General features: G+C 48.3%; 1 protein-coding gene across 1 annotated transcript in view; it reads left to right on the plus strand.

Annotated features, from left to right (window-relative positions):
- TNR (tenascin R) overlaps positions 1-20270 on the plus strand; it is an 81576-nt gene extending 61306 nt beyond the window's left edge. The window contains exons 17-21 of the mRNA XM_045811420.2: positions 6813-6964; positions 8394-8490; positions 12550-12711; positions 16973-17136; positions 18094-20270. Of these exons, the coding sequence (XP_045667376.2) occupies positions 6813-6964; positions 8394-8490; positions 12550-12711; positions 16973-17136; positions 18094-18213 (695 nt within the window). The 3' untranslated portion in view covers positions 18214-20270. The remainder of the gene's footprint in view (positions 1-6812; positions 6965-8393; positions 8491-12549; positions 12712-16972; positions 17137-18093) is intronic.
- The last annotated feature ends 4079 nt before the right edge of the window (positions 20271-24349 follow it).

Here is a 24349-nt window from a genome sequence, read left to right on the forward strand (position 1 = left end):
TCATCTTGGGTGACTTTGGGTAGATGGTGATTTTCAAGGAAATGGTCCGTTTCATCTAAGTCTTTAAATTTACTTACATATAATTGTTTATGCTATTCAGTAAGACAGGGATGTGTGATCACTCTATAGGACAGAGGGCAGTGGATTTTGTCAAACCTCAAACTGTCTGCCAAAGGCTGTAAGATGGCACTGTGAATGCTATAGAAGGGCCTTACATGTAACTATACACAGGATTTGATCTGGCCAATTTTTAATTGTATTGTCCCAAATGTTTTCAGAAAATCTAATTTGAATTTCCCTTTTCATAATCATAGGGGTGGATGTAGCGCTCACGTGGCATGATACACTTCACAAATATTGTTTGGGCATCTACCATGGGTCAAACACTGTTCTAAGTTCTGAGGATAAAGTGATGAACAAGATGAGCCAGATGTCTACTCTCCTAAAACTTACATTCAAGGGAGTGAGGCAGTTGGGAATGGACAAAGGAAGGAAATAGGGCAATTTCAAGTAGTGATAATATTATTTAAAAAAAAAGAACTTCTAGGACAGTTCGTATGGGAGGAAGCATTTTCTGATTGTCACTTCCTTCCCCTATCGCAGACTCTGGCCTCAACTAGGATAGTCAGGAAAGGCTTCCCTTTGAGCTGAGACATTTGAGCCAGGTCTTGAATGATGAGAGTGAATCATGCAAAGAAGAGCATTCCAGACGTAGTAGGAGTAATTACTCTATCCCAAAGGAGGAATAAGTTTGACATGTTCAGCAGATTAGAAAAAAAGTCAGCCAGAGAGGATGGGGAATACAAGGCAGAGCCAGAGCATGCAGGGCTTTGTAGGCCAAAGTAAGGATTCTGAATTTTCTTCCAATTGCAAGAAGCCATTGCAATTGGAGCCACTGCACTGAAGAAGCCATTGGAGGGTTTTTAGCAAGGGAGAGATAGGATGAGATAGGATCACATCTACATTATAAAAAAAAAAATCACTCGTTAAAAAATGGGTAATGGATGTAATTAGGGTCAGAATGGCAGGAAAAGGTCAGTCAGGAGGAGGTACCATGACCCAGCCCTCTCCTTGCCATGTCCAATCAAGAGCCACAGGGAGGGGCCAGGCTGACAGCTGCCAGTCTATGACCAACTAATATGCCATGGAGCTGGGTCTCCTGGTATAAGGGTGCCTTCAGCTGATCTTCGAAAGGAAGATTCAGAAGTTTATTGCATTTGCCCAAGGTGGGTAGAAGGCAGGTGGTCTGCAGAGCTTGAGGACCTCCCTCAGAAATGCTTCGAGTAAAGGCATCCAAATTGTCTATTGTCCAGTTGAGTCTCCATTCCCATTACATCCTTAAAAGCTTTTGTCACCTCTCCTCCCAGATTCCCTCTCGAATGGGGTCTTACTTCCAATCTTACCCCCATTTAATTCATTCTCCACGCCACAGTAAGAATAATCTGTCTAAAAAACTTGAGCTTAAAGTCCATCAATGATCTCTTCATTCTGTCGTCTGCCTGAGAAGGTTCAACTCCTTGAATGGAATGATCCAGTCCCCGCTTACCTCCCTGAGGCTTTCCCTATCCCCCCAACCCAGCTGCTGGCTAACTCTGCAATTTCCCAAATAGGCCATGCTTTTTGTGCAGATTTGGGACACCCTTCCCCCAACAATTTGTAGTTAACTTCTACATCAGTTCCTAAAATAAGAAGTGCTTTCTGATTAGCACTTGGTAATCCTGCCCCACCCCAAGCTCCACCGCTCCCCCCACCCTCACCAGCCCCAAGCTCCACTACATGCCCACCTCCACGTTTTGGTAGTTCCCTGTGTTTATCTCTTTCCCAGAGCACTTAAAATTTGGAATGATAGATGTCTGTTTCTCCCACCAGAGTGTGAGCAACCTGAAAGATGGACTGCGTCCTTCTATTTTTTATATTCCTACCTCTTAGCCCAGGATTTAAAACCCAACAGATGCCCCCATATGTTCGTTGAATGAATACATAAAAGAATAAACATGTAAATGAATTAGAAGATGCTATTAAAGGGGCGCCTGGGTGGCACAGCGGTTAAGCGTCTGCCTTCGGCTCAGGGCGTGATCCTGGAGTTCTGGGATCGAGCCCCACATCAGGCTCCTCCTGCTTCTTCCTCTCCCACTCCCCCTGCTTGTGTTCCCTCTCTCACTGGCTGTCTCTGTCAAATAAATAAATAAAATCTTTAACAAAAAAAAAAGAAGAAGAAGAAGAAGATGCTGTTAAAGTGATAGGTTTTCACAGCCCGTGTGGGCTGAACAGGTAACTTCGCCCTCCACAAACCTGCCAACCAGAAACCCACTTCTGGGGAGAACAGTTTAAGCGCTGGTGGCCAGAGGCAGTCACCGGCCCCTCTGTGGAGCAGCACACTGTGCCGTGCAGGTGCACAGAGATCTGCTGAGGCTGTCCTCAGAGGGAAGCGCTGCCATCATGGCTCCGGTCCTGATGCTAAGGCCGTAAGAGGGGGCAGTAGGCAGATGCTCTCCAAAGCCATCAACTCTGACCATTTTAAAGACTGCATCCAAGAACATAAAACAAGTAAGGAAGAGGGCGGGGACAGAAAAGTCTCCTCCTTCACTCCCAGCCGCCTGGGGGTTATCTGACTGTACTGTGTGTCACGTAGCTCACTTCACCCCACTCAGCACTCAGCCTTCGCAGGCCTAACACAAACCAATTTCTGAGCAATTCTTCCGGTGAGTGCCCCAGTCCTGTCGATCTCACAATTACATCTAGAAACACTTAACCATGAGACATTTCAGTGTACCGATCACTTGGCATTGCTTTCCTCTTAACTTGGTAATCACCACAGCTTGTGCTTTAAAAAAAAAAAAAAAGTCTCTTTGTCAGGCCAGGCCCCAGTTATTGTACAAAAGAAAACAAAAGCCTTCCAGTCCAAAAGCTCTTTGTCCTAAAATTTCTGCCTTGGGAAGAATTATTGAAATGATCTATGTTAGGGTGAAAGGTGAGCTTCTGATGACATTAGATGGTGTGACATCCAGAGAGCTAGAGATGCCTGAACTCGGTCCCGACAATCTCCTAAGAATGTATGAAATCAAAGTCTACATGCCAGGGAGCCCTGCAGAGCAAGAGTCAGTGATTATCAGCTAAGCCAAGGTCTAACGACCCTCAAAGCAGAACCCCATGGGAAAACTGGAACACAAGGTTTAAACTCAAGAATAAATAGAATCTCTTATTCCCTCTCTTTCCCATGCCACCCAGTCTAAATCTTGGGACCATCCCACTCAAGACATACCTACTGGGGGGCACCTGGGTGGCTCAAGCAGCAGTTAAGTGTCTGACTCTTGATTTCGGCTCGGGTCATAATCTCAGGGTCATGAGATCCACGACCGTGTCGGGCTTTGTTCTCAGGGGGAGGTCTGCTTGAGATTCTCTCTCTGCTTTCCCTCTGCCCCTCCCCCTCTGCTCACTCACAGTCTCTCTCTCTTTTTCTCATAAATGAATAAATCTTAAAAATAAAAAGACACACCTACTGGGAAAGACAGGAAAGGAAATGGAGAAAGGGAGAGAAGAGAAGAAAAGAGGGGAGGGAGGAAGAGACAGAAAGACCGAGACATTCAATCTAGTCACTAGAGCATAGGACCTATGCAGAGAAAGCAGCCCACCAGGCCACTCCGAGGCATAGTCTAGCTTACCAATTCCACCACTTGGCCTTTCTGAGAAGAGGAAAATGTACCAGAGAAAGAGTGGGGTTCAAATCCAGCTGCTCTTTAGACTCATCTGAGGAGAGCTGGTAAGACACTGATCTTCTGTCACCCCCCAACATTCTGACTCAGTTCGCCTGCTGCAGAACCCAGGAATCTGCATTTTAATAAATAAATTTAACCATTTGGGAATAGTTAATGAGCCTTTGCCTCCTCTCGTCTGGTGAAAAGGAATAATGATTTGATCAAGGACTAGTGGAGGGAGGCAAAACTCTGGCAATAGTGAGGGTCAGAGAGAGGTGGAGAAGAGTGGTTTCGTGGTAGACGTGTCTTTTCCAAGGGCCCAGGATGTGAAAATCCCAGTCGCTGCTCCTGATATTCTGCACCGGCAAAATGCTTGTTGATTGTCTTTCTGTTGATGCCACAGACTAAATCAAATCTAGGAACAACCAGGTGGCCTTGCAATCTGTCCGAGGTAAGACAGGTGTACCCAACAGCTATGCATCACCCCTGCACACATTCGGTGAGCCCCTCCACCAACCAGCCCCGTGTGGGGGCCCAGAAGGACCAAAACACAGCCTTTCCTCTCCCAGGGTACAGTCTGGAAGCTTCATCTCATCCAAACTTTCGACACCACTTAAATCCCCTTTTTTCTTAAGTTGATTTTATTCCCATTTTCTGACTTAAAAAACACGAATGCCTTTTTTATATGACATTTTTTTAAATATTTAAAAACTTCTCCAGGGCAATCCATCTCCAGGGCAATCCATCTCAATTACACTATTTATTTTTGGTAGGTCTACCTTTAAGGCAATTAACGTGTTTGAACCTTTTTAAAGTATCAATAACTTAAATATTAAATAATCTACATCATCAAGGTGAAGAAACCTGTAAAACGTCATTTACTTACCTATTCTGACGTTTGGCTTGTATTTATATGAGGTTGTCACTTGAGGTTTGGAGGAAGATGTTCTGTTGGGGACATTTGGGATACTGGAAAAAAAGTTGGGAGTTCTGGCCCCTTTAAGGAGCTAAACTGATTCAGAAAAAAAAGGACTATTTAGTGCCTAAGGTAGGATTGAGCTGAAGCCCAACAACATTTTGTGCTGATCTCATAAAATGAGAAAGTCCGGCAACAAGAGAAGAGTGGAGAAAGGAAAGCAGACAGACGGGTTGCTACAGAGACCAGCTGGAGAAAGGCCTGGGAGCCAGGGCATAATCACGGTGCTCCCCAAGTAACAGGGAGGGGGGAAGGAGCTCGCTCGCACCTGTCCCCTGGCACGTAATTGTAACCTCTAGGAATACGTGGGATCAAGAACTCAGTATGGATGGATGTAGCTCCTGTAAACTGTATACATGTCACATTCCTTGTGCAGGAAGCGCTTGACTTGGGGTCTCAAAACTTGAGTTCAAGTGACCTGTGGAAGTTGTGCGATCTTGCTCAGTGCAGTTTCCTTGTCTGCAAAATAGCCATCTGTCTGATCTATAACAATCTGCCTTTCTCTCAAAGTTTTTTGCAAGAATTCAGTAGAAACGAAACACCTTTTGTCAAGTACAAGTTCCATAGAAATGTGTTGTTACTCCCTGGTGCAGCCATGCCTGAAGCAGGCAGTGCCCTTGTTCTGAACTACCTTACACGGGAGCGAACCTTGACCGCGGTATGGCAGCCAGCCGGACAGCCCCTGGGCTGGGAGTTAACAGAGCTGCTGAACTCCGACGACCTCTTCCTAGGACGCTTCACAGATGATCTGGGACAGGAGCCTTAGATAACCAGGGCGTTCAGTGAGGATGTGACATCGCCTTCCCTGTGTGGCATTATGCTGTCCACTTGCTCTGACCTCCCTCCCGCACGGCTGACTCCAAGCAGCCCTCTGGCACACCCACAGCGTGCTGGTGCTGCCACTAGGGGTCACTGTGGTGACCGACACGTGAGGTCCCCACCAGCCTCTTTGTAACTGCTGCTGTTCAAGGATGCAAAACCTCTCAACCGCATTTCATTGACCCTGAGCCTCATTATAGGTGCAGAGCACCCAAACCACTTTTCCCTACACGGCAAGCTCACCCTTTTACTTGCTCTTTCCACTCCTGCAATCCTGAACTCTCCTCCGGTGGGATCTCTGCTTCTCGGCTTGCCTGCTAAGCATGAAAATTTGCCCCGAAGCTAAGCTCTTTAAGATACATGATTTAAGCTTCTCTTTTAGCTAATTAGATATTGTTCTACAAATTGGGCTGTTCTCTCTGAAAGATGAGCAGCAATTTATTTCCCCTGCCCTTTCCTTCAACTTCAGCTGGACTGTAAAACACGGCTGTTTGATTGTTTAGTCCGATCAGGAGATTATTTTGTGCAAGGAGTAGACATCCGTCTTGTTACGAACTCTAAGCTTGTTCAGGCATTCCTTCATGCTGCTGTGAGGACGGCAGAAGGTTCTGCTTAATGCCGGTCATCCCTTTGAAAGGTGGGTCCTACTGGGGTGCCTGGGTGGCTCAGTCAGTTAGGCATCCAACTCGTGATTTGGGTTCGGGTCATGATCTCGGGGTCGTGAGACCGAGCCCCGTGTCGGGCTCCGTGCTGAGCCGAGTCTGCTTGATCCCTCTCCCTCTCCCTCTGCCCCTCCCTCCGCTCATGCGCACACTCACTCCCTCTCTAAGATAAGTAAATAAAATCTTGAGAAAAAAAAGAAAAAGAAAGAAAGGTGGGCCCTAGAGTGATCTATTATGGCCCATGCTGTAATCATCCCCTGAATAACCCCACTAGCTGCATTAACACGCTTTCATCCTTCGTGGGGGGAGGGGATGTTTTTATCAGCCCCATTTTATTACTAAGAAAACTGATACCCAGGGAAGTCAGGCCATTTGCCTAAAGCCAAACAAATAGGTAAGAGAAGGAGCCAGACTGTGAACCCCGATCTTTGGTCCTCAGATCCCTAAAACTGTATACTGTTTGATAAATCCAACATCAGTTAGAGAGGGGGAATGTGGGTTGATGCGGGGTTCCCACACACTGCTTGAGATCCAGTAAAGATTTCTTACAGCTCTTGATGAAGTACCACAAGGCCTTCGACAACCTTCTCCAATCCAAAGTGTCATTACACAGTGTAGGAGAAAGGATCCTTTCTGGAAATTGCCTCTTTTCCTATGCAGGGGGCCGGGTGTTTCCTCATCCTCAAGACTGTGCCCAGCATTTGATGAACGGAGACACTCTGAGTGGGGTTTACACCATCTTCCTCAATGGGGAGCTAAGCCGGAAGTTACAGGTGTACTGTGACATGACCACCGACGGGGGTGGCTGGATTGTAAGTACCTGTGGCTGTTCTCCATACGCACGAACATCCTTGGTGTCTAGTCCATCTGTCTCAGTGCCTATGGATCCAAATTTCACCATCCTCTGGCCAGTCTTCATCCATCCCCCACCTGTCTGTGTCGGGGCTCTTCATTGCCTTGGGCCCTTGCTCAGCAGCCCAGTCATAGGTTTGGCCAAGCACTGGAAGGATGACGCATATCGAGGCAGCAGTGACCTGGCCCAGTGAAGAAGCCCCAGGAATACTGTTCCTTCTGCGAGGATAGTTAATACAGGAGGGTGCCAGGGAAAGGGAGGAGTGGCTCTGATAGGCCCAGGGCTCTTGCCTGCTGAAGGCTGCAGCTACAGCAGAGGAACAGAGGGGGTGGGTCCTCTGTGGGAGGAGGGTCCTCTCCAGAAGAGGTGAGCTTCAGGGGGGAGGTCTATGGGACGACTGCATATGGGGGAGCCGATGAGGGGCAGAGCATGGATAGCCATCTCTAGTAACCAAGGCCATCCCTGTCCCCATCTTCCCAGGCCTCCTTGGTTCTTCCCCAGAGCTGCCACAGCCTTCCAGAAGCACCAGTGTTCAGGAAAAGAGAGACACCCTCCTTCCACAGCTAACAGGGCAACACAAAAGAAGAGAAAAGACAGCCTCAGAAATGACCCCTCTAGCAGTGCAGCCCCCTATGCATACGGGAGAGTTCCTGCAGCCTGACCCTAGAGTAGTCCAGCATTAGCTGAGTCCCTGCGTGCACGCAGCCCCTCTGCCCTCCTGTGGTTCCCCTCTAGCACCGCTAACACACAGCACTGGATTTTTCTTGGTGCAAAATGGATAGATTTTTAATGGAGTTAAACGGTGGCTGTGCTCATAAGCTACTCTTGGGAGACATTTTCTTTTATGTTTCTGACATATTTGTGCCTCCTTCTTAAAGCATAATTGGAAATTGAAGCCGAGGCTGACGCATTGGAGGTTAAATGAAATTAGCACTTAAACAGCTCGGAACGTGAGTGATATGTAGTTGCTTTGCCTGCGATAGGATGATGCCAGTTACCAGCTGATTTGAAGCTGGTCCTGTTCTTTTGGGGAGAAATGCTTTCTGCTGCACTCTGTGCTGCAAAAAGATTAATTTGAGAGCCAAGCCTATTTCCCCTTGACTAGTTGGGGGGCTTGAGATGGATCCTGAATCCTTTCTACATTGCACGGGTGCATGTTAGTGTGAACATCACACCCCGGCCTCTTCATCAGGGACGTCTGCGCTTCAAGGGAAGAGCTCTGAGCATCTCTTACGAAAACGGCTGTGTGAATACCGAGCTCTGTACTGCAACGTTCCTTATCTGAGCCTCTATGTCATGGCAGCTAGAAAACGCAGTTACAGCGATTTTACTCACGAGGGTTTATTTTCTTCAGCATCACTTTGTTTCTCCCCCTGTCTCCCCCACAGGTGTTCCAGAGACGGCAGAATGGCCAAACTGATTTTTTCCGGAAGTGGGCTGAATACCGTGTCGGCTTCGGGAACCTGGAGGATGAGTTTTGGCTGGGTAATCCTCCTTTATGCTTTTCCTGGGAACCCTGCTCTGGCTTTTCGTCCGTCTCTCTCCTTTCTGCATCCATCTGGGCTGATCAGAAAGGCCGTGTCTGTTGAGAAGTTGACAGCTCGTGAATTGCTTTCAGTACCTCTTGCTCTGTTTGGCTCCACTATTGATCTGTTTTTATCTTATTGTGGTGTTTTCCTCTTTGCTCTGTCTCTTCCCATCCTCATTAATAGTCTCGTATGCTGATGGGTCTTGACATGAGGCAACTACAAAGGAAGTGAGCTGCCTGGTGGGGGAGGGGGCGCAGGACACAGCCAGCTGGCCGGTCACCTCTCAGAAGCCGGGCACCCACCAGCCAGCCTGCAGGTCAGGAGAGACGGGAGGGAGTTGCCCTGCCCAGCTCCCCAGAGGAATCTTATTACCTGACTTGGCAAGGGAAGAGAAAAATGAAAACAGCCTTAGAGGTGTCCTGCCATCTCCTAGAGGTCTGCCACAAGCGGGAGGTGCAGATCGAGAATGGAGCTGCTGTGGGAGGGTGAATACACACCCCATCCATGCAGGTGGCAGTGGTGCCAACCCCGGAAAGTAGTAAATTGATTACCTGCATCTCCCTCTGCGTTAGATTTTCGTAGTGATATGTGCAGGGAGGCAGGGGGACAGGTGCATAACCGGGTTCCCTATTTGCAGTCTCCCCTCTATATCCCGGTCACTACGTCATCCGGGCCTCATTGTCTTTCTCCTGGATGCTCACAAGACAGGTCCCTACCTGACCTCCCTACCTCCGGACCACTCCATTGTCCACGGGGCTGTCTTCCTCACACCCAAAATCTGAGCAGTGGTTAACCTCATCTGTAAACCCTTTCAGTGACTCCTCATCACCACCAGCTGAAAGCCAAACCCCTTCGCTGAGGTACAAGACCCTTTCTAATCTACCTCTGGAGCCTGCTCCCCACGACTCAGTACCCCACGCCTCTCGCCCCCACCCCCATACACACGCCAACACCAAACTCCAAACATTCAGAATCACTAATGCTTCCTCTGCAAGGATCGCTCTCCCAGCCCACCACCCCCCTCCCCGTACTCCTTGGTGCCCATCTGTGTATATTCAGAGACCCACTAAACTCTTCTTCCTCCATAGAACCTATCCCACCCAATTTTCTCGCCCTCTGCCTATGGGAGAATTTGGCCACTCTCTCTTTTGCGGGCGCAAAGCACAGTGTCCATTTTTCTTTCTGTCTGTCCTGACTATACTATGGAAACTTCTTTCAGAACTAGGACCACATCTTAGTCATCTTTTCATCCCTTGCCTCTTATGGTGCCTGAGATGGTACTTAAAGGATAGGCTCCAATCGGTCCATCAATGATAAGAATTTATCAAGTGCCTGGAGATGCCCGGATCTGGTTGCCTGATGTAGGTAATAAAACTATAAGATAAGAACATTGAGAGAGAAGTCAAGTGAATAGGAAGTGTTTTTACCTTCTAGGAGTTTGCATGCAGCTTGAGGGACAAGTACAATGAACACAAATTGGGGTACCTGGCAGACAGGGCTCACGTTCCCCAGACCTTGGCCGCTGTGCACTGCTTCCACGATTTTTACATTATCTGTGAAGTAGCTGAACTATCCTGCACTTAAATTGTCTCTATATCGCTTGCTTTATTTAATTAAATCGACTGTTTTGCGAAAGAAACTTCATAGCGTTTCCCAAAATGGAAAGCTAGTTATCATGTGCCAAAATAAAAGGGAGACTTAAAAATGCATACAAGGAAGGGAAAACAATATTAATATTATTAAATGACAGTTAAATACGGGGGCTCCAAGCCTGATGTTGCTGGGGGTGGTACGAATGAAGGTTAGCAAGTGTTGGGTGTTTCACTGCAAAGTACTAGAACCAAACTGAGACTGGGAGTCAAGGTTAGGATCCGAGTTAAGGTTTCTCCTTACACTATTAAGAAAGAAATAGAACTTGGAAATACCTTTCTCCTATACGTTTAAGGTTATTTTAGTCCTTATTCCCAAAGTATTTCTCCTATCATGAGAGAGGCCATCCCACACTGAGAAACACTATACCAACCGATGAACGACTGACGAGAACAGATACTCAGAGAGGGGAGGGGTCAGCTTTGTGGGGGAGGCAGGAGGGAAGGGGACAAGAAAAGAGGGAAGGCAGGGGTTCTTCTGACATGTGAAAATGGGATAGTAAAGAAACCATCCAACCAGAGGAAAGGTGCAGGACAGGGAAAGAAGAAAATGAGGTTAGGTGGGTTGAATGAAGGCACATTATGGTACCTAGAGAGAGGAAGAGAAGTCTTGACATAATGCCATAGGTAATAGGGAGCCAGTGAGGGCTCTTGAATAGAGGCATGGCCTGGTGATCTATAGTTTGGCAGCAATACTCAGATTGGGGCTAACTATGACTCACGGTTTATATCCTAACTTAGGTTCCCCAGAAGCAGAGCCAGAGACAAAGATTCTTGTTCAAGGGATTTATTAGGGGAGTGTTCTCAGGAGTAGGGGTATGGAGGAAGCAAGGTAGAACAGAGGAAAATGTGCAAAAATGTGGTTTTGGTGAGAGATGATCTTCAGTCTGATTCTCAGGGAAGCTCTGGAGCACGAATTGTCCCTCAGAGTTGGTCCCCACTAGGGCAAGGGGTCTGGCCTTTTGTACCCCCCACATCAGGCATTAATGGTGGTCAGCTTCAGGGCATGGGGGAGGGAGAATGTAGCTGCCAAGGGGAAGTGACTCCTATTTGGTCAAGGGCAATTATCCAAGAAGAAGGCAGCTGTGAGCTGTTAGCAGCCAATGCATCTAGCAGCTGGGGGACATGTCCACCACCTATTACGAGCTTCTGGGCAAGCACCCCCAGGATCCAGTATATCCACTACAAGCACAAGTCTAGGGTAGGTTGTGGGTCAGCAACCCGCGAACAGCAAACAGCCCTCAACTTATAATCAAAATGAAGCTTTAGATCTCCAGGATAGGGAAGCAGAAAGATCCAGGTGGCCCTCAGCCAATAATATCACCTGTGTGGATGTCAACCTCTTTTTCCATAAAGAGATTAGCCTACGTAATCTCTAAATTCCCTTCCATCGCTGCAATTCTTTTATTCTCCTCATGGCATACTCCAATAGATACACATATGATAGCAAAGCAAGAGGACCTCGGTTCAGTAGGCAGATAGAGATCAGGAGGACTCAGACGATCACCAGCAATGCAAGGCGAGTCGTTCAGAGTCTGGGCAGGTAGGTCAGAATCAGAAAGTCCTCGAGTACTGCCAACCAGGGCAAGAAAACATTGCCAAGAGGATGTGGGCTCACAGAGGTTTTCACCTTACGAGAATCTATTAGACCAAGGCCCGGGAAGCTTAGAGCCCAAAGAGAAGCAGCTGGGTGAAAATAACCACCCAGAAGACCAGGGCAGAGGTGGCAAAGCAAACTGTAGCAGGTAGATTCGACAGAAAGGATCTGGAGGCCGGGCAAATGGCAATATCCCCTGACCTGGCTCTGGGAGCCTCAGGAGGGCTGGAGGCTGAGAAAGGGCGAGGCAGTGTCATGCAAGGTGAACAGAATCCCTTTTGCAGGCTACTAGGCGATGGTAGGATGTCTGGCTCTCCTGGACCCCTAGCGCCGGTCCTCAACTCCTCTGATAGGTGTTTCTGCCTCTGGCTTCCTACCACTCACGCCCAAGAATTCAAGCCCATGTAATCTGTCTTGTCATTTTTACCCAACACCGTGGTTTGGAGTGGAAGGTGGTAGGAGACAGGGTCAGGAATCCCGAGGCTCAAGGTTTGTCTGTTACTGAGTCAAGACTGGATGTTAGGACCCCTGAGCTGAGGTGGGCGGGGCCAGGGGTGGGGGTGGACCAGGGCTTCTCTTTTTGAAGGAGGAGTTTCTGAGTCTGGCAGGGTCTGTCTGATAAATGATAAATGACCTGAGAAGGGCCGAGGGCAAAAGCGATCCGGATCCCCCTCCTCTCCGAAACATCCACTGCGAGGCCACAGTCCCATTCCCTGCCATTTCCAAAGCCGCTGGGACCGCGCCCCTACATTCTCTGCTTGCTCCACAGGGCTGGACAACATACACAGGATCACATCCCAGGGCCGCTACGAGCTGCGCGTGGACATGCGGGACGGACAGGAGGCTGCCTTCGCCTACTACGACAAGTTCTCGGTGGAGGACGGCAGAAATCTGTACAAGCTGCGCCTAGGGGGCTACAATGGCACTGCAGGTACCCTGGCCCCTGAGCGGACGCCGGGCGCGGCCGGTGGGCGGGCGGCGGGACCAGCGCCCCCCGCGGCCGAAGCCTGAACTGCCCCGGGCCGCGGCGGCGCCCCCACAACGTGTGAATTCCCTGCTAGCCAAGAGCAGGGCGGAGCGCGGGGGATCGCTGGCGCCGGTGCCGGCTGTCCCTAACCACCCAGGTGACCTGAAACCAATGTCTCAGGACTTCAGTTTCCTGATCTGGAAAATCCTAATAAGGATGCCTGCCCTCCTTCACGGAGTAGTCAGAAAAAGATGCAAAATGCAGCGAAAGAACTTCTAAAGTTAAAAAAATAAAGGGCAGTGTGAGGGCAAAGCATTATTTTTCTTGTCTAGATTAATCAATATGGGCTCTTATCCAACGAGAGCATAATCATCTACTGTCTGGCGAGAACTCTCCCCCTGCGATGACATCCAGGAAAACCATCTTGCAACTAATAGAAATAAAGCAGACCCCTCCGTATTCTGAGAGGACCCCCTCCCCTCAGCAGTCATCATAGCGCCTTCCTCAGGCGCAAGCAAGAGCCCTGGAACGATCCTCACTGGCCACGTTTCTTCTCATTCCTCCACAAGAGCCAAATACAGGCTCACGTATCCTGTATAGATTTTTATGACATTTCTACTAAGTAGGACAACCGTCTCTATAAGCTCTGTTGCATTAATAGTTTTATCGGAACATAATATCCAGTCTGCTGCTTAGCCTTTGCGGATCTGTTTCCTGGGTTCTATTATAGCACATTCCATGAAAACCTGTTTTGCCAAACATTCTACTGTTTGGTACACGGAGTTATTGGTCCTTTCATTAACTCCAACTTTAGGGCTAAATGCTAGTGTATAATTTTAGCAGCCTTTTTATGCCTCTTGGAATTAAGAAGATCATCAAGGTGTTGCCCTTCCAATTACTGCATCTGTCCACGTATTTCTCTTCTCGGCCAGGTATTGTTACTCCGTAGGAAGGCACGCTTTGCTATTGTTCTTATTGGAGATTATTCCCAATGGCAGTCCGTCAGACCTGCTTGAGGTGCCCCTAATGTTAGCTCCAATGTACTACACTTTGGGCATAAAAGAGCCATTGAAATGGAGTGTATTAAACGAGATGTCAGACTAAATCATTTCAACAAAACCTGACACGATACCTCCCTAAGGTTAGAATTGTGCCTATAGAAAAGCCGTTCTTATTCTTCCCACAGGAAGAAAAGCAAGCCTTCCCCCTTGCTCCCCTGTCCAGCGTCCTCCCCCCCTCCACCTGCTCCAGGTCTCTGCTTCTCTCTGCCTCCCGTGGGCCCAGCCACTGCTGCCTTTCCCGCAGCTCCCTCCTGCTACCGGGCCCCACGGAGGGCAGGACCGTGGCACCGCATTGTACTCTCATGTCTCCTAGGCAAATTCTGCCAGCAAATTTACCGATCACCATAAATTAATTACAGTCTGACCCCTCCCTTCAAATATTCAGTTCGTTTTCCTCAAAAGATGAAAACCTGGGCTTCTGTAGGCTGCCCCCTCCTCTGGGCAACTCTACGCAATGGTTGCTCTTTCTAGACCAAAAGGTCTCCAGTGGGGAAGAGCCCATCCTTTCTTTCTGGCACTTACCGCTGCCCAATTCCCCTGGCCTTTATCCTGACTTGTTGCTCATTTTATTGGCCCTACTGGCAACAATCCATCCCATGGCCTCCAATCCATGTTCAGCCTTTTCTCCTGTTCCCATTTCTCAAGGCTACAAAAATCTAAGTCTCTCATTGGGACTCTAACTGGAGTAGAGCTGAAAACTCCAAATCAAGTTATCAATAAGAGATTGTTGAGCAACCCCTAGAAGTTCATGATGCAAGTTACAGGGACTCAAAAGAAGCATAAGACATGGCCTCTGCAAGAACTAAACATCTATTGTTTTAAAAAGAACCACAAAAGAAATGGCACTCACTTCCAGCTTACCAGGCATTCATTGGCCTAGGAAGGAGGGACATCTGACTAGGGTCCCCATGGTGAGGGAAGGCAAACCCTGGAAGAGAAGTCATGGAAGGAGCAGTTACCATGGAGGGAGGGCAGCCATTGAGGGCCTGGCTCCCTGGGGCAGGATGTGAGTTCAGAAGAAACAGAAAGAAGATTGGTGGAGTAAGGGCCATAAACCCAGGGGAGCAGTCTTACTATGGTGAGCAGTGGGGAGCCATGGTAGGTCCCAAGTCTTTTGGATTTGGGGGTTTTAGGAAGATCAATGTGACGGCCATAAACTGGATAGAGTAAATCTGAGTGAAGAACAGAGATCAGCCAGCAGCTACTGCATTAATCCTGGTGGGAGATAATAGGAGACTTGACTAATGTCAGGAATTAAGAGAAAGGTATAAATCTGAACAGCGGTTTGAGAGAGAAAAACCAAGATTCAGACAATGTACTGAATATATGAGGTGGGTCTGAGACAGAAATGGGAAGGGAAGCCGGATTTGGGGAGGAGATAAAGACCAATGCTGGGATCTATCCAAGGCAGCAGCAGGCAACATTGGAGCGGAAGCTGGAGAGCATTGTTCCACGGCCACGGTTGAGAGCAAATTCTAGATTACAGAAGGGCAAGCAGGAGATGAGAAGATAGGAGGTGCGTAGAGGCAACAGAGTGGAACTGATGGTAAAGAAAGGGTCACTAGAGAGTAGGATTAATCCAAGAAGTTTTAACGCTAAATCATAGGAATATGATTTAGGATTGGAGGAGGTGAATATGCTAAAAAAAATATACATATATGTATATATAGTTCATTTTTTCATATATACGTATATATATGTGTATATATACGTATATATGTGTATATATGTATATATATGTGTGTGTATATATATATATGAAAAAGAAAAAAATAAATCTTTTCCACCTTCTTCTGGACCTGGAAAAAATGGGAAGGAATGAGTTTCAGGGGGACATCCGGGTGGCTCAGTCGTTAAGTGTCTGCCTTCACTTCAGGTCATGATCCCAGGATCCTGGGATCGAGCCCCACGTGGGGCTCCCCACTCAGCAGGGAGTCTGCTTCTCCCTCTCCCTCTGCTCCTCATCCCTGCTTGTGCTCACTCTCTCTCTCTCTCAAATAATTAAATAAAAATCTTAAAAAAAAAATGAGTTTCAGGTAGTGGGATTAGTTCTCAATGGACACAAAACCAGACTCCTTGGAGCCTGGGAGGAGAAAATGAAAAGGATGGGACAGAGACATGATATGTTGAGTTAGGGATCCGACTTCCCTGAGGGGATCAGGCTTCCTCATAGAATAAAGATCATCCCCTCAGCGTTAAGCTGTGGTGGGAAGCCATGGAGTGGCCACCATGAATGTGGACTCAGATACCACTGATGGCCCAGAATTGTGGTCTTTCCTAGCTTAAAGTAACCTCAGAAGCATCTACAATAACATTCATTCCACAGCATGAGCCCCTTCATGACATCTCCAACCACAAGTCCCACCAAAAGTTCAGCTGAAAATTATAAACTAATTAGTTTGATCCCTCGCCTCAAACACTCAATTCATATGAGTCCCCTGCACAACCTCGTAGCAAGACAACAGCCAATCACTTCTGTTTGCCTCTAAGACTAGAGATCGTACCACATCTCCAAATAGTCTACCCTGTATGTGAACTTCTGCAAGATACAGCCCTGCCTTTCCCAGCCACCTCTCGGACATGATTAGGATTTTCTCATCATGCTTTCTCCCATGGACAGGAACCTGAGCTTGCTGAGATCCCTCTTTGCATGGTGCACCAAGTTCTGAAGGTGGGGTTTTGGGTGAGGGTTGACCAGGCCTAATAAACCATGGAGAAGGCCATGGATGCATGGTGGTAACCCAGATTGACTCAAGTCACCATGGCTCATCACTGTCTCCTTTGGAGACAAAGGAATCATGAATGTTGGTGCCCAATTCAGGCCTAAAGGAAAGAGAGAGGGGTGTGAGGTGGACTGAGTGGACAGAGCTCTGAGCAGAAGGTGGGAGGGATGAGGAAATGAGTTGCAGAGAGCAGCAAGGAAGCAGCTGACCCGGGGGTAAGGTGAAATAAGAGTTCCATACTGAGGAAACAGGAAATGGGAGAGGTAAATGGAAAGTCCCTTAAGTGGAAACAGGAAATGGGAGAGGTAAATGGAAAGTCCCTTAAGTGGAGGCTAGGTGTGTTGGGAGTGGGTCAAATGTCCAGACAATCCTGACAAATGGAGGACAAATCGATGGCCTTACGAAAGCATCCTTTTTTTTTTTTTTTTTTTTTTTTTACAGGGGACTCCCTCAGCTATCATCAGGGACGCCCTTTCTCCACAGAGGACAGAGACAATGATGTTGCGGTTACCAACTGCGCCATGTCCTACAAGGGGGCCTGGTGGTATAAGAACTGCCACCGGACCAACCTCAATGGGAAATACGGAGAGTCCAGGCACAGTCAGGTAGGTGAAGCTCGCCGCCGTTATGAATGACCCAGGGCTGTGGAACCCACGGTCCCTTAGCTTTACGTGTTCAGTGCACAAGTGGGTCTTACATTTCCCTTGGTTAAAAAAAAAAAAATGTCAGTCTTGAGAAAGGACTATCATGAAGAGCAAAGTAATGCAGGCCCTGGGGAAAGGGCAGGACAAAGCAAAAGCCAGAGGAGGGAAAGAAAGCATCCGGACCCAGGAGCTAGAACTCACCCAGAGAAGTCCCTTGACCCCCGGTACATTCCATTTCATTTCCTCATCTAAACCATCCCATGGAGAGCTTATCAATTTCAGGGACACCTTCAGAGGCTCAGCCTCATCTAAAGAAGGGTCCCAGGAAAGGAGAGATCAGAAAACCAGTATAAACTGCACTGTGTTTCCCCATTAGAGACTACAAGTCCACAGGCTGGGCTGGGTGATAGGGTGACCAACTGGACCAACTGGAACTTTCCCAGTTTTAGCACCCGAAGGCCAGCAGCCAGGGAAACCCCTCAGTCCTGAGCCAACCAAGGTGGCTGGTCACCCATAGGTGGAAACTACCTGCCTCTCCCATCAGGAGTGAGCAGTCAAACCCAATCCTTCTCTGCAAAATGCTCACATACTATTGGGCTTTTGAAAGTCAACACTGAAAACTGGTGCATGCAAATCTTAAAAGCCAACAACATAAAGCTGGCAGTAAGAAATGACCTGACGTACAGTCCTGATGAACACTCAGGCCACAGGCATGCTTAAAAAGAAAAGCTGGAAAGAGACCCAGCTCCTTCGACCGTATCGGGAGCTGGCCGGCAAAGCTTCCCCGCAAAGCCTCCCGTTAATGGAATGGCTACATCCTCATCTTGGCTTCCCCGCTCCTGGTGATCTCCCTCTTCAAGCTGGGTGTCTCCTTGGGGGGAGGTGGTGACCTGACATGCGTGTCTTTCTCCGTCCCAGGGGATCAACTGGTACCATTGGAAAGGCCACGAGTTCTCCATCCCTTTTGTGGAGATGAAGATGCGTCCCTACAAGCACGGTCTCACGGCGGGGAGGACACGGCGGTCCCTGCGGTTCTGAGCAGCGGGCAGCCGTGGGCCCACTGACCTTTTCTGTCATTTGTTTGTATTTTATAATATGAAACAAGGGGTGGGGGGTGAGAGTACTGTGCTTTGCAACATGGGAAGGGTGTTGGAGGAAACAGGATGTAGCTGCTCGTGGTGTCTGTTGTCCCGGGCCTGGGAGTCGGTCCCCATGCTCCCTCCCACCCAGTCATCCTGAACCTTCCCCTCCTTTCCCACCCAGGAGGGAAAGTCTGGAATGTTTTAAAAGACCAACCTAAAGGCAAGTCCTGGGGTCAGATGGCTATGGCACCGGGCCTTCTTTTCCTGGCCTCCTAGGCTTGCCCTTCATTTCCAGGTATTCGTGCTCTGGTCGCTGCCTTGGATGGCCAGGTTCTCACAGCAGACCCTGGGAGAAGCCTCGGGAAGAGAGCTCTGACATCAATACCCCTTCAGAGGAAACAGATTAACCTCACCCCATCCCAGAAACCCAAGTCCTTTTTAATAGGCCAAAGAGTCTCATTTTCTGACACTCTTACCAGCCAAGTGTCCTATTACCTTTTAAGAACAGTGGCCTCTTAAGAACAACCCCAAGCAATCCTGTGCCTCCATCCATCCCACCTTTAGACCCCCATGGCCCCACAAGCCCAAGGTATTGTCCACACCTGGTCTGAGGCTGCACAGTGGCTGTGTTCCCTGAGGGTCATAAGTCATTGCTCCCTCTCTTGGGTCAACCAGACAGAACTTCCTTTGTGGCCCAAAGGGGGAGATGGTTGTGGGTTTAGCGCTTTGGGTTCAGACACTGAGGAAAGGACAAAAGTAGAAATCAGGGCATCTGCCATTTGAGATTACAGGTCCTGTGGGAAACAGATCTTACCTAGCTCTATTTTCTTATTTCTGCTCCTATTTGTCACAGACTTTTTTTTTTTTTTTTGAATTGCAAACGGAAGGCCTCATTTCTGTGTTCAGCCAGGCTCTCCTTAATGTGGGTGGCTTAATAAGGGTCAGAAGAAGAAGTTATATGACCAGCCAGCCAGTCCCCTGACTGATAATTCCTGCAAAGAGGTGAAATTGGGGGGGGGGGGTGTTTTTGTTTTTTGCTCTTTTTTGGTCCTGTGGGAAATAGGAATGACCTCTGTAATGAGTTGACATCATGAGAAGCCTTTCTCCATCTTCTTTTATTATTCTGCTTCTGAGAGGAAAAATGAAAAGTGCCAGAGGAAATTATATCTGGAAATCCAAACGTGAACAGGGGACGACTGTGGGCCTACCTCCCATTTTATGAGATGTGCTCTCTTCACTACCATGATTTGATTTTTAAGCCCAAGAGAGCTGGAGGCTCTAGAAACCATGACCCTTTGGCTTCTCCAAATCCAGTGTCAGCGGTAGCTATCCCTGCAGCATCTGCCAAAACCCACACCCAGCTCCCCAGCTGTCCTCCTTTTTCCCCTCCGGTTCCTCCGAGGCCCCACTTCTGTTTTCTGTAATGCCCATGGTTAGCCAAACGGGGGCATCTTGTTCCTTCCCCAGCCTGAGAGTTGGCGGTTTCCTAATGCACACAGCTGCCCTCTAACCCAGCTCTGATCCCCAGGAAAGGACACCCTGCCTTAGCGGCCTCCCAGGCCTTGCCCACTGCTCTGCGAGGCTGTGACTGACAAATCGGGGCTGAGACGTGGAGGCCACAGAGCCATTTCTCAGGTCAGCATGCGCTTCAAAAGGAACTAGGAGGAGGAGGAGGAAGAAAGAGAAACAGTCCTTCCGAGACACATGTAAATTAAATGAGATTCAGCTGGAGAGTGGGATCCCAAAGAATAGTAGGGAGCACACCGAAAGGAAGCGGGGGGCTAAGGTATAGGCCCACCTCTGCCATGTCGCTGGCTCTGTGACATCACCTGGAGGTTGTTTTCTCTCTCCAGGCTCAGTTTCCCCCCACTGTTGAATGGAAGCTTGGACTAGAATGCTAGTTTCTGATCTGAAAATCTAAGTAGAAATTGCCATTGATGAGAGGGCACAATTAAGTAATGAAAATCCACCAGAAGCCCTGCTTTATTACAGAAGGAAGGAAGGAAGGGAGGAAGGGAGGAAGGAAGGAAGGAAGGAAGGGAGGGGGGAGGGAAGGAAGGAAGGAAGGAAGGGAGGAAGGGAGGGGGGAGGGAAGGAAGGAAGGAAGGAAGGAAGGAAGGAAGGAAGGAAGGAAGGGAGGGAGGGAGGGAGGAAGGAAGGAAGGGAGGAAGGAAGATTCAGAAGTCATAAATAAAACACACACACACACACACACACACACACACACACAGACACACGAAAAAACACTGCAGAGAAGGTAATGCTAAGTAAGGCTGAGTTGCCCATAAAAGCAGAGCCAGGGGCCTGGGAGGTGCCAGTACAGCCCACCTCATCAAGGGAACTGAAAGGAAAAGAGATTATGATTCCTTATGTGGTCAATTCAGGTGAAAGCCAGAAGTATCAGTGGAAACCAAAACCCGTGCCTTTCATTACAACCATTTTACCCTATGGAACATTTTTATAAACAGTATCGGCAGCATTGCCTGAATTCATTTTAAGAGACTTTTAAAGCAAGAAAAGGACTTCAAAGATTAGCTCACCCAACCTCCTGTAAAAGGATGTATAGATTCCTTTTATTAAGTTGAGTGATTTTCTCATGAGCGCTTACCATCTTCAAGAGACACTTTGCCCCGTTCTCTCCCCAAGATCCATGGTCAACTAAACTCAAAGTTTTTTAACTTTACTCACTGACTCCTGCTTATCTTGTTCCTCCAAATTTGTGTTCTTCCCAAGGGTGGGTCCAGTAAGCGATACTCACAAAGCACTCACTTACGCACACCCCTTGTCCTCAAGGGACTCACAGGAATGGACATGGGCCCTGCCCAGAGGCAATTTAAGTGCAGGATTAGGATTTAATCCCAATTCTAATCATAGGCGTTTACAAGCAAACAAAACCTACCAATGACTGCACCAGACCCATGCCTAGATCCAAGATCCAGACAGTTTTTCCTTTCCTCATTTCCCCATCAGATAAAGATAGTTCCCAACAGAGTAACTCACATTCTCCAGGGTTCTTTCTGGAAGTGGTGGGGGCGGGGGGCGGGGGCGGAGATGGGAGACCACAAACCTATGGAAGACTCCTGGGGCCTTTAGACTGGATGTAACTGGAGGGAGACATGCTAGGTGTGGCCACAAGGTGGCGATCACCACCCCCAGTGGCTGCCAGTAACTATGAAACATGATGGGGGTTGAGGACAGCAAGCCCCTTGGGGTTTCCAGGAGAACTCACTCCAAACTGAGTTTCAGGAAAACCAGCCAACTGATTTATACAGGGGATTGAATTGTAAAAGAAGAAAAACAATAAAAATGGCAGCAAGGAAATGCAGAGCAAACTTCCATAAATAGTTAAATCCACCCTACCCCTCGCCTACCCGCTCCCCTACTGGGCGGCCCAAGCAGGGGTAACCCACCTCCCCCCCACCACCCCCCCCCCCGTTCCCTGGAAACCAAGCAGCTCCCTGCACACTGCAAACTGTTATTTCAAAGACAACCCTGAAGAACCAAGGTTGCCAGTGAGCTCAGTGCCAAACCAAACAACCCTCATCACATTTATACTTTCAAAATCCGGTCCCAGAACAGAGCTGTAGATTAAGGGGCACTAGGTCATTATGGAATCATTTCAAAGAGCTCTTTTAAAAGCATCAGTTGAGAAAAAGTGGAATCTGTGAGCAGTAGATGTGCCAAGCTGAGGAGGCTGAACTAGACGAGCCCGTGACCTGGGCTTGCGAGTATTCCCGGGGCATGAAAACACTTTTCTTCCTCTTCTTCTTCTCCTTCTCCTCCTCCTCCTCCTCCTCCTCCTCCTCCTCCTCCTCCTCCTCCTCCTTCTTCTCCTTCCTCTTCCTCTTCTTCTTCCTCTTCTTCTTCTTCTTTTTTTTTAAATTTTAACCTCTGCCCAGCATTTCAGGAAAGGTAGAAGCACGTACTTGGGGTCTGTGCTTACTTCCCATCACCTGCCCCATTCAATCTCATTCCTACTTCCTTTTCTTTCCGTCTAGTGTGTACTCTACTTGTATCTCACTGTCTATTCCTAACACTTTGAAAAGGAAAGATTCGAACTTCAGTTTAGTTCCAATAATGCCACAGAAGGTGGAATAATTTGTTCATTTGCTTCAAACTTGCCAAGGCCTTGGGACCTCGGAGGCCCGGGGCGGGGGCTGGTAGATCAGTGAAGTCTGAGAGTCCGCCTCTCACCCAGAGCTCCAGACGCCAGGAGCCGCAGACTCAGCTCCTCCCAGCCTCCCTGGGTGGCCCGTCTTTCTCCAGATAACAGTGACAGAGAAGTTCCACGCTCAGGAAAGGCCAGACAACCAGACTGTCTTCTGGGGGATGCCTGTAGCCTCTCCCTGGCTAGACCTCCAGGTCCTTTGGCCACGTTCCCGAACATCTTTGACTAAATGCCCCCCGTACTTTTGTGCCTTCCATAACCCCACCCCACACAAATGTGACCAAGTTTCCCTCCACTGTACTCCAGCATTCTGGCGCCATCTGGCCAAATGAGAGTTCACAGACCAAACGAGACCTCCAAAAGCAAGCAGGGAAAAAGCTCTAGGATACTTTCTGTGGGTGTGGTCTAGATTCAAGTCCAGTTTGAGAGAATGGCTCTGGTTCATCCTAATCGTAGCCACATGAGATTTGCTTACGTCCATTCTGTGTTCTTCAAGCTTGGAGAAATAGCCGGGAAGAAGAAAACGCAAAATATAAAATGTAAAATAAATAAAATAAAATAATAAAATAAAATAAAATAACAAAACAAAAGAAGCTGATGGATGATTAGAGACTGAAAGCAAGCCTTCTACTGACGGCCCACAGTAGAAGTACAGAGAGCAAGTGTGAGGCTCTGGTCTAGGGAGCTGCGTTAATTCCTTGAGTTCCGGTCTCCCCTTGCACCAGAGCTCCTGTCAGTTCACTCACTTCACCTGAGGAGAAACAAAGGCGCCAGAGGCCTGTTGTGCAGAAAATGAGACGCAGAAGGGCTCCCTTGGCTTGCTCAGCCCGTCCTGCCTGGTCCTCACTTTTCCTTCACGGCACTCGCAAGTCTGATTTGTCATCTCCAGCATTCCTGATTAATTTTCAAGGTCACCCCTTGCCTGAAGCATGACTTCATTGCACCTGCAGCACTTCATTGTCCAAATGTCCTTGGCAAACCTCACCGTCTTTGGACAGTGTTGCATTTTCTCCAAACCGGAAATCCTCCCTCCTTCCCAAGCTTAATAAGCAGGGTATCCAAATAACACAGCTCTTGTTCCTCAGACGAGCTCTGCCCTCTCTGTTAACTTGACAAATCAGCTTCTCCTTGTCTGCTGTGAGGTTGGACTGATCCTAAATTTCTAGTTCAGAGACATTTAACCCTTTTCAGTCTCACCAAATCAGCCCTTCCAGGTACTGGCATTGGCCCATTGGCACCACGGGCCCATGGAAGCAGAGCAAGATCCCAGGAGGCCTGGAACATCTAAGCCACAGAGAGGATTTGGGTCCAGATGTGTGGCCAGGAGGCAAGTGCACGGAGAACTATTGTTTTCTTCCCATTCCTGCTTTAGCAGCCCCAGGGACACCCTGTGCTGCTAACATCCTGCCATTGGCTGCTACTGTGTTCAACGCTGCCTCCAAAAGACAAGTGTTGGGAACATACCTTCAGAGCAGGAAGGAACTGGAAATCATCTAACCTGACCCTCTCATGTCATACTTCAGGAAAGAGAAGCCCAAAAATGTTAGGCAACTTGCCCAAGTTCACACAGCTAATTAGTAACAGAGCTGAGATGGGATCTGGCATAGGCCTTTTAATATTTCTCTCCCCAAATGAAGACTAAGAGAAATGGTATTTAGTACACTCCTACTACTTTCCAGATACTGTGCTAGGGACTTCAGCTGTATTACTTCATTAAATCCTCACCACAACCCTGACTCAAGTTTAACCATTTGACGTGAGAAAATGGAGGCACAGAAAGGTTTAGCGACATGCCCAAAGTCACACAGGTACTAAGGAGATCCATAATTGGAATCCCTCTGTCTAATTCTAAAGTCCTTGCTTTTGCCCCTTCAGGAGGCTGCTGCCCCTTCTACTTGTTTAGCCAAATGGCCGCCATATTGAA

This window comes from Ursus americanus, chromosome 2 (genome assembly GCF_024610735.1).
Source record: "Ursus americanus isolate L20-20 chromosome 2, mUrsAme1.1.p, whole genome shotgun sequence".
Lineage (NCBI taxonomy): Eukaryota > Metazoa > Chordata > Mammalia > Carnivora > Ursidae > Ursus > Ursus americanus.